We start from the raw sequence: 10,668 nt of genomic DNA, 5'->3' as shown, positions 1-10,668 counted from the left end.
CGTGTACGGCGAGTGCATCAGCAGTATTGCTATGTAACAGGAATATAGCTGGACTTCACACAGTTCTAGTGTCCTATAGACAACAAACACATTTAATATACACACAAACACATCCCATAATGATTAATGTGCATCCAGGCACCCACTTAAGCAGTTATGTGTAAGTAACCAGTTCATAAAGTCACACACAACTAAAGGTAGTTTATTTGGATCACACATATAGTTTTATTTCCAGTCTTTGCCCAACTCAAGGAAGAGCTGTGAATGAAAAATGAATGAATTTATATAATTACTCATTAAACCCATGCCTGCAAGTTAAACTTCATAGTAAACTGGGTCAGATCTTACAATAGAGTTGAGCTAGAGATGAATATAGACCAATACAGTGTCATAGATGTATACAATGTAATTTTTTTATCTACGACAACTTTAACTGCATTACATTGACACTTTACCAACAGAGATTCTGATACCTGACAGAGAAAACAGAGAAACTACTTAATGACTAAACGAAGACACACTGATGGAAAGAGATTCTGATGAAAGTTTAAGCAATACATATTCATAGAATCTTGTCACAAAAACCGTTTATATAGATAGACAGCTTATTTTATCATTCTTTTGCCAACAATTTCTGTGTGCCGGATTTCTGGTGTCATTAACCATTGCTTACTGTACACAAACAGTATCCAATCCTGCTACTGGAAGCTTCCAGTCATCCTGAAGACCTTGATTTAGCTGATTCAGGTGTGTTTAACTGGGACTAGTTCTAAACTTTGCTGCAGGGTGGCTTTCAGGAGCAGGATTAGACAAACTCTGCTTCAACTGAATATTTATACCTGGCAAGATATACCAGGACTGCTCTCTTTTTTTAAAGGGCTTGTACCATGTTGGTGGCTGAACAAATTTAGGGTTCCAGGATTTGTTTCGAATCGAAAACCAAACCAACCCAATACGGATTTGTTGTTACCATGATGCTGATTATCTGAAGCTTATTACATTGACAGGGGCAGCTGTGGCCTAATGGTTAGAGATTCGGACTTGTAACCCAAAGGTTGCAGGTTCGAGTCTCAGGTCCGGCAGGGATTGTAGGTGGGGGGAGTGAATGTACAGCACTCTCTCCACCCTCAATACCACGACTGAGGTGAGTCCCTTGAGCAAGGCACCGATCCCCCAACTGCTCCCCGGGCGCCGCAGCAATGGCTGCCCACTGCTCCGGGTGTGTGTTCACGGTGTGTGTGTGTTCACTACTGTGTGTGTGCACTTGGATGGGTTAAATGCAGAGCACAAATTCCTTGTATGGGTCACCATACTTGGCCTCACTCACCCCCTTTCCTTTCCTTATTTATTTAGTTTGTCTGTATATATTTATATTAATATAAAATAAAAGCTTAAAAATACTTATTAAACTAAAATGCTTATGTAATGGATTAAGGGTATGCTAATTATATAAATCATATAATATAATTATAATAAATAAATATAATTAACCGGGGTTCAGGTGCTTTAAGACATTTAAGTACATTAAAAAAGACATTACATATTATTTAGCAAACCCGCAACCACCTAAATCAATGATTAAAAAAGCATTTTTGTTAAATCCTGATATGATGTTTTTTAATGTTTATGACTGTTATAGCACCAGCTGTGGTCCAATCTCCCTAAAACTTTGCATGCTTGTTTAGAATCACCTGTCGCATATGCTCACCAGGTTTCATGAAGTTTCGAGTTTTTGTTTAGGCTTTATAGGCTTTAGGGTATATTTGGACATGCCCCTTTTCTAAACAACTCCATTATAGCTTCCCAAAGGATAAATTTCAACATTTTTTGGATAATTATTGACCTAGAGAATCCAGAGAATTGCACTGCAGTGTTTTTTTCCAGATCGAGCGAAAAACCTAGGACTAGTTTGCAAAAGTAGGTTTTAAACATTTTCTAAATCATTTAACAGTTTGATTGACAGCAGTGGTTCTAGAGGCAAAGTTATTCCAAATGAGTAGGTCTATAAGTAAGGGATAATGTACAGGCAGCCGGTAGTTATCGCAGAAATAAGCCCCGACAGTGTGATCAGGACCCGACGCGAAGCGGAGGGTCTTGTATCACACTGAAGGGGCTTATTTCGCGATAACTAGTAACTACAGGCTGCCTGTACATTATCCCACTTATTACACGGCTACTTGCCACATAAGGAAAAAAACTGGACATGAATATGAATTTGAAACCTTTTATTGGCATATTTGTTTTAAATTAACATTTTTATCCTTCCGCGAAACGATATAGTACCACGTGACTAACATTCAAACTATGTACGTTAGTAAGACAATTTAAATAGATTAATGTCGAAATTTTCCATTGTTAATTGTGGTTGTCCAGTGTTTGTCACAAGATGGCGCCAAACGGTAATCTTTGTTGGCACGGAGGGATTTTAAACATACAAGTAGTACCGGCTATGCGTTATTACTTTGGAGCGGTGATTATTTGAAAAGAACGAACCTGCAAATGTCTCAACTGACCAATCAGAATCAAGCATTCTAAAGAGCCGTGTAATAATGTGATATAATTATTGTGCGGTGCATATGTGTGAAAAACCGCGTAATATACAATCATTTAAGCCCTTGAAAAATGCAATGGCACCCCCAGTAGCCAATTTCTTTGAAATTTCTCACAGATCTTTAGGGCCAAGAGTCAAACAGGCCTGCTAAATTTCGTTCCGATCGACCTCTGTTAACCTTGTCTAATAGATGCTCAAGTTGATCAAGTTGATCTGCCTATGGCAGCCATGTTTTGTGAGTACTGATTTTCACATCGATTGGACAGTTGCTTAGTTATGGCCATTTAATTTTTTTTCCCTCTTATAGTGCCACTAATTGGCCAAGCTCCATGACTTTTTTCACGTGACCTCAGATTCAGCCCTTACACACAATTTGTGAGTTTGGCGAAGCGTTCTTGTTCCGTTAAAAAGTTATAGCCTGTTTAGTAAAGGCAGCTCTGCCCCTTTCCAACATTTTTGCGTACTTTTGCAACAGTGAGACAAAAGTTAAACTTTTTTTGACAATTATTGATATTCACTGTCCAGAGAATCTGCACTGGTTTGGTTCCAATCAGGCGAAAAACCTAGGACTAGTTCGCAAAAATTGTTTTGTTTTTTTTCAAAAAATGCAAAATACCTGAAAAATCACCAGGGTGACTAATGAATCTACAGCATGTGTTTTGTCCGGTGTGATGAACAGTTTAGGAGCAATTTTATACTTATGATCGCTGTATGCCCCAGGCTAATTGAGGTGAGGCTAATTGGGATGAGCCTTGGTGACGTTGTAGAAAGAGGTAGTACTACCATCCCTCCAAGTTTCAAGTCTCTACGACTAACAGTTTGGTCTGCCCTATCAGTTTTACGTGGAGACTGCTGATCCTTGGCCAGTCTAACAATTACAATCACTGATCTATAATAGAGAACTGGATTGCTCATGACGTCATAAAAGTGAAGCCACCGTGACGCCATATTAGTATTCCCGAGTATTCGCATACATTCTATTGAGTAAATAGGAAATTATAAGATTTTATTGAGAAAACATCTCATAACAAGTCAACGTTTTTATATCTGAAGTCTCACTGTACATTTTCACAATGCAAACGTCCTAAGCATGTAAACGGGTATTTGTTTACTGTTGGAATTCCCTCTGCTTATTAAAAATGTATGTTCATAGCCTACATTACAGTCACGCACATCAGATAAACAAACATTGTACGATCTTAGTACAGTTATTCACAGTTTATGTCATTTTGTTGTTTATATTCGTACAATAGACTAACTGCATGTTTCAACAATACTTAACAGTATTCATTTCGAAGCAGGTAATGATTTGTTCATTAAATTAATAATTAATTCAACATACACAGCATTTTACTCAGATGGAAACGGTAATGTTAGTAAATCATTACAGAGTTTGCTGATCTAAAGAGTCTGAAATAGATGTTGCTCAATCATGCAAATTAAAAATATACACATCATAACTCGGAGAATATACCGCTGATACGGACTTAAAGACATGAAGCTTTATTTCAAAGATCTGTGCCCGGTTGCATAAAGCACCTTAAGTTTTTCCCTTAAGTATGACACTTAAGGCATGATTTCCCCTTAACTAAGGGAATGACTTAAGGGTGTTGCATATAAGCCCTTGAACACTGCCCTTAGCTAAGGAAAACCGTTAAGTGTTTTACAACAGCAACGCAGGTTTTCCGTTAAAAAAAATCTACTGTTGCCATGGATACGTTATTTGTTAACGCAGATAGCGGTGTAAGTTTTTACAAAAAACAATAACATGGATAAGGCAAACAAAAAGGAAAAGAAAAGCCAAATATGAAAGAGAAGGATCACACGAGACATAAACTTAAAGCGATAATTAACTTAAAACCGAATTCTGTCATTATTTACTCACCCTTGTTTCCTTCCAAACCCATAAGACTTTCATTCATCTTTAGAAAACAAATAAAGACCTCTCATTACTTCTGTCCATTTCGAGTTTTTAAGGGACTCGTGTTAATTAATCTATATTTAAATACAAAAAGACGAGATACTTTTATGCATGACGTGAAATTTTATGACATTTTTATTATTTTATCATTCATACTCGAAGCCGGAGGGCGCTCTTGCGGTGACATACCAATCCCGACTCATAGAAGTATCTATGATGGAATATAGCATGAATCGCTGTAGCTAAGCTGAAAGGTAAACAAAATAAATACACGATTGCGACAATATATGGTTTGTGTCTTTTTAAAGTCATCTCCCGGTAGTATACAGGAAAATACAGAAATAAAATATTACAGAAGAATCAAAATTTGAGCTATGCATGTAATTTGAGCAATGAATTACATGTAAATAAATATGTTTAACATATAAAGTTGCCGATCGTGTCTTGTAGAATGTATTTGGATTGAATCTGCTTGCTGCATAACACTTAAGGGAACATTTTTCGTACCTTATGTTATACTTAGGGAAATGACAGATAAGGGGCTTTATGCAACACTTAATGGATTTTAAGGGAAACTTAAGAGAAATTCTAAGGGTTTATGACGTTTCACCTTAAGAAACCCTTAAATAACATTTAAGGGATATTTTATGCAACGCCCTTAAGTGTAAGGGAAATTTAAGGGAGAACTTAAGGGAAATTTACACTTAAGGGGCTTTATGCAACCGGGCACAGATTTTCAATACAACGAGCAATATAGTAACAGAGACTTGTATTATTTACTGTATAATCGAATCAATTTCAGATACGAATACCAGGTATATGGTTATGTTTATTATTTCCTGCATAATTAGGTACATAAAGAAATATATTTTGTGTTGGACCTGTTTCTGCAAGTGCGCAGCTGACACACCCACCTGAACGATTTCAATATATCACTTATCCAGCCCGAAAAGACCATAAACTTTCCAGAAAACATCTTAAGTAAAAATTAATTTACATACACATATCCTAAAAACTAATCCTGTGTGAAAGATGCGGTTCAAATCGGGTGATTTTAGGTAAGCAATTTACATGTGACTCAATGGCGCTCTCTGCAGGTAGGGAATAGGATCGAACACTTCCGGTGGCTTCACTGCCTAACAACAGTTTAGAACGCAATGAGCAATCCAGTCATTATATAGATCAGTGATTACAATAGGGTTTCAGCGCTACCTGCTTCAACCCCTAATAATCACTAAAAGCCAGCTTATTTTATATTTAAAGATGCTTTACTATGTAGTGCCCTTTAATTTAGAGCAAGAGAAACTCTGACACTTTATTGTGTCAGAGATCTGTCTCTTTGCTGAAAGCTGGTAGGTCCAATTTCAGTTTAGGATCCCTAAACCAGAATATAACCTGCCCCAGAGCAGGTTAGCTTTAGAGCGTAATTTGCTATGGTTTAAAAAGCCAAACCACTTCTGTGGTGCCTAAAACCCAGAGTTGGTGCAAACTAACTAAAATTTACCTGGCTAGCCAGCTGAACTGGCTTCATGGTATCAGTGTTGCCAAGTCCATGGTTTTCCAAAAGAATTGGGCTACTTTAACACTTTTGCCGCGGGTTGTTTTTCATATCCGTGAGTTAAAGCAACCCCAATAACGTCATATTTTTCCCTTGAAATGTGAATTTTACCAGGGGAGGCCTGACAGAAATGTGTATTTTACCCCCCGGTAACATGATTTTTACCGGGGAACCTTCCACTGAAACGCAATTGGGTGGGTTTCGTTGTGAAAACCTGGCAACCCTGCATGAGATAGGCCCCAGATGTCAACTTTACTGTGTTCTCTATAAATACAAAGAACTGCACAAAATGTGTGGGATATAATACAAAGACAAGCAAATCTATTTGCAGAAATCTGTCAGGGAAGTAAAGAGTAGATCAAAGTTTGGAAAGTGCTCACTACCATTCCTCTAAAATTTCTCTCCACCTAAACTGAACTGCAGCCTTTAATCAACACTTAATGATCTCTGCTCAACATACAGCCGTTCTGCTGCCCACAAAACAACTTTATGTCTCCTAAAGACTCTCTGTATTAACATCAGAAAGGTAATATAAGACAACCAGGTACAAGTAGTAGTAGTAACTGTGGAAAACTGGTACAACTGGACTTTTTGTTTAGGAATTAAAATCTCATTGCAAAAGTCACCTGTATACAACAGCAGCAAAAGACAACAACAAATGAGTTAACTATAAAAAATAAATGACAAAATAAAACAAAGGACAAAATTATCAGTAACTATCACAGAAGCAACTACAAAACCATTTTCCAAAAGAGCTGTCCTCAGTGTCTTTTACAAGTGCTATAAATTTATCTAGTGAGAAAAGCACAGACAGTTTTAAGGTTTTCCTGTAGTGTTCAAGGTTGTTGGGCATTGAACTTTAAGTCTTTTTTTCTCCTCCATTTCCTTCCGAACATGTGGAACAGTCACAAGGTACAGAGCATATAAAGTGTAATGGTGTGTTTGATAGCCACAACCAGTAATAAAATGAAAGGCACTATGAAAAAGCCCATCTAACTTTTCTAAATGTTGTTCATGTACAGCATGTATCACCCCTTCATCACTTCCCTCGTAGACCTCCAGACATACTGCACCTTTCTCCATACAGTATTTCTCCAGAATTTGTGTCATTACAAATCAGCAAACACATGAATGAACATTTTAATCTGTAATATTATATGCGATTTTTCCACCTCCTCGTCTTCCTCCATCCTCCCCCGCACCCTTCTGCCTCCACACTCAGTGCCGAAACAAACACAAAGGCAAAGTGAAACACTTTGAAAGTGGCCATCACTACCCACTCCATGGTCCAGTCATCTACCCCACAGATGACTCTCTCAAATGAGAACATATTCTACTTCTTCTGGAGATCTTGAAACTGTCAGTCACATTCTTCTGATCTCCAGGCTGTAATATTTTGTTCTACTTGAACACGATGTTCTCCCTGAATAATAGGAATGACAAAGTCAGCTGGAGAGGGTCATTCTGTTCACTCTATAAGCTAAGCACTTGAATAACGTAAGGATCAATGCCTTCTTTTCTGCTTCCAAACCAGATCACTGTCCACCAAAGACAGCTTTTTTCTCATCACTGCTATGCTGATGATTCAATTCTTTATCATTCCAAGGTCCATCTATGTATCTGCAACCTCATAATCTCAAGCTGAATCTTAGCCAGTGTCTATCTAAAAATATCTATCTAAAAAATCTATCCATCCATCTTAACATTAGTTAACATCAATCAAATCTAAAAACTAAAGATGTATCTGTTAATATTATTTAATGGATCTGAGCTAATGAGAACTAAAAAAAAATCAGCAACCTGAAGAAATCTTCCAGTAGAAAATGAAAATCTAGAATTTAGCATTTACATTTTATGTTTAGTCCGTCCATCCATTTTTTCAGCAGGCATCATATATTTTCATCTGCCTGTCCCAGTACTTGTTGTTAACATGATTTCTGTGCTTTATAGTGTGTCCCTTTATGTGGAAAGCATCTCTATCATCAATCTAAATGCAAACAGATAACCAAACTCAAGATAAAGAAAATGTGACAGTTATGTCAATGGCTTTGATGTCCCCCTTTTTGCATTCTACATTACAGCTCTCTTACATCTGAGTGTGAACTCTTGAACCAGAAATTTATGCCAAAGGCCTACCCAACGCAGGGACTGTCATACATAATCATATCATGTATTGATCAGTGCACATGTTCGTCTAACACACATGAGAGCTGTGGACGGACTAGACAGGTTTATTTTAGCGTCTAACAGAGATACTTGAAAAATGGGAATCAATGAAGCCTCCCCTAGGCTATAACTATGGTAAGACAGACAGATAATCAAGAGAGTTGTGGAAGTGTGGATATTGTTTTACCTGATGGGATTACATGAACATACTCCCATCCAAGTTTTTCCTCACAAACCCAACACTAGGACTGATGTCACACTAAGCAGAGATCAATACTCCCCGCAACACGGAATAAGACACTATACAGAACACTGAACCTGAGAAAACACAGATACGGTTACTGCACTAAAACAGAGACTATTACAAACAAAGCATCCCAGATACAGTTTCAAACTGTGCAGAAAGTGACAGAGTCTAATACTGTAACTGATCCTACATACTGATGATAAAGGTGTACTTCAGTCAGTGTAAATACAGTGCATACAGCTTTTAGCATTCTTAAAGATACTTTTACTGATTTCTTCAAGCATGTTTTGTTACGACAACATAAATACTATATCCCATCTGCATATACTACTTTGTATCTTCGGCATGATTTGAGAAGATCCAAAGAGCATCTTGTGCTCCAGTGGAGGAAAGACGATCAGACCAACTGTCATGTGATCAAATTACTTATTTGATTAGTGACCTAGAAATACTGCAGAAATATGGCCACCCTATTAGTCAAATTCATCTTTTTCCTCCCTTTTTGACCAATGAATCACACCACTGCATGCAAAAAGAGACCAAAATGCTAACCGTTTTTAGTTTACTACAGCATCAAAGTATAACAATTTATGAAAATAACAACATATTTTTACTCTAAACTATAGAAATTATAATTTTTTATAGTATAGAGGGTTTGCACTTTTGGTCAGTTTCCCAGATGCACGGCCATATTGGAGATACTCGGATTTAAACAACAGCATGGATTGCACAGTTAATATACTACTAAATACGTTGTACTGCTAAATTATGCTGAACCATGGAAAAGACGTGTGGAAGTTGCTAAATCATATAGAGAAAGACTAGATGAGCAGAAAACAGCTCAATATTTTGACAAACTAAACCTACTTAATGGTGACGATAGGCACAAACAGTATTAATTAAGATTTCACCTACCTGACTGGAAATGATAAGAACAAACATGAATGTTTTCAAAATACTTGTCCTGGAAATCCTGATTCAGTTTGGCCAACCATAAACACTGTTTGTTCCAGTTTTTTGCACTCTTCTTGATTTGTTATAACTTTTGACAGTCTATAGTACTTCAAATGTTTTTCCCGATCCGACCGATTAGTACGGTCCAAAACATGACAATAATTGATCATTTCAGTAGCATTGTATACGTTCAGTGCCAAAAATATGTCTGATTGATGACGCGTTGAGAAAACATACATATTATACAATGATAAATGCTGTTGATTAACATTACCTTATAAATACACATTATTAAAATACCTGAGATGGCTTTAAGAACACAAATAAACCATATACTGCTACAGTTGTGTGTTGACTGTCTTCATGTTTCATCAAATAAAACATTTATTTCTAAATCTTACTCATCTACACCGATTCTATTACTCCTATGAGTCTTTCTTGTGGACTTTGTGTGTGAGGGCGCCCTCCGGTGTTGACTACGAATGAAACTAATTTCCTGTGAGAGTTTGAAAGTGAAAGTGACACAAAATCGTGCCATAAAGTAACAATAAATTTGATTAGCTATCTGGTCAGTTAGCTAATTAGCTATCACATTCTGTTTGGTTAACATCTACATCTACCCAAACCCTAAACCTACCACTTACAATAATTAAAATAGAGTATTTGTTCAGCGTGATAACAAAAAAGCCTTTTCAAAGCTTTGAATTAATTGAACCAATTGTCCATTCACAAATAGCGTGATTGACATGTGATCTGACCAATCATCTATTCTGTCCGACAAACAAATCAGAATGGAGAGTAGATTAACTTCGGTGGACTTAAACTTGAAACATTGTGTGTATTGATGTCTTTCTGCGATTGAAATAAAATACGTTCTGATGTTCATTCATGTTTTTTTTTTTCATGCTTTAAGAAGAAAAGACAATTGGTTCACGTATCTTTGATCTAATAAGTCAATACACTGATCCGTCAGGACACATTAAAGAGCCACAAAAAGCTATTTATTGTTTGAATTTATTTTAAAAATGACAACATTGTAAAGCTGAGACCTTATTTCATACCTGAAGTAACCTGCTCTGTCTTGTCTGTTGGCGTGTTGTCAGTTTCCTTTTTGCTCGCAATGTATTTTTCACTGCGTGCACAGGATGTGTAGTGTGAGAGTGGCATTGTTTGTTGGACATAGCAACAGTAACTAAGGAAGGCGGTTTTTGCAAAAGGTCAATTGCTTTGCAAAATCAATCACGATTTCAAAGCGCTCAAAACACCACATG

General features: G+C 36.9%; 1 protein-coding gene across 1 annotated transcript in view; it reads right to left on the bottom strand.

Annotated features, from left to right (window-relative positions):
- LOC141334806 (neuronal tyrosine-phosphorylated phosphoinositide-3-kinase adapter 1) overlaps positions 1 to 7,360 on the bottom strand; it is a 44,078-nt gene extending 36,718 nt beyond the window's left edge. Inside the window, exon 1 of the mRNA XM_073840031.1 lies at positions 7,233 to 7,360. Within this exon, the coding sequence (XP_073696132.1) occupies positions 7,233 to 7,360 (128 nt within the window). The remainder of the gene's footprint in view (positions 1 to 7,232) is intronic.
- Between the last annotated feature and the right edge of the window lie 3,308 nt (positions 7,361 to 10,668).

The sequence above is a fragment of the Garra rufa genome, chromosome 5, assembly GCF_049309525.1.
Source record: "Garra rufa chromosome 5, GarRuf1.0, whole genome shotgun sequence".
Lineage (NCBI taxonomy): Eukaryota > Metazoa > Chordata > Actinopteri > Cypriniformes > Cyprinidae > Garra > Garra rufa.
This window is presented reverse-complemented; position numbering and strand designations above follow the sequence as displayed.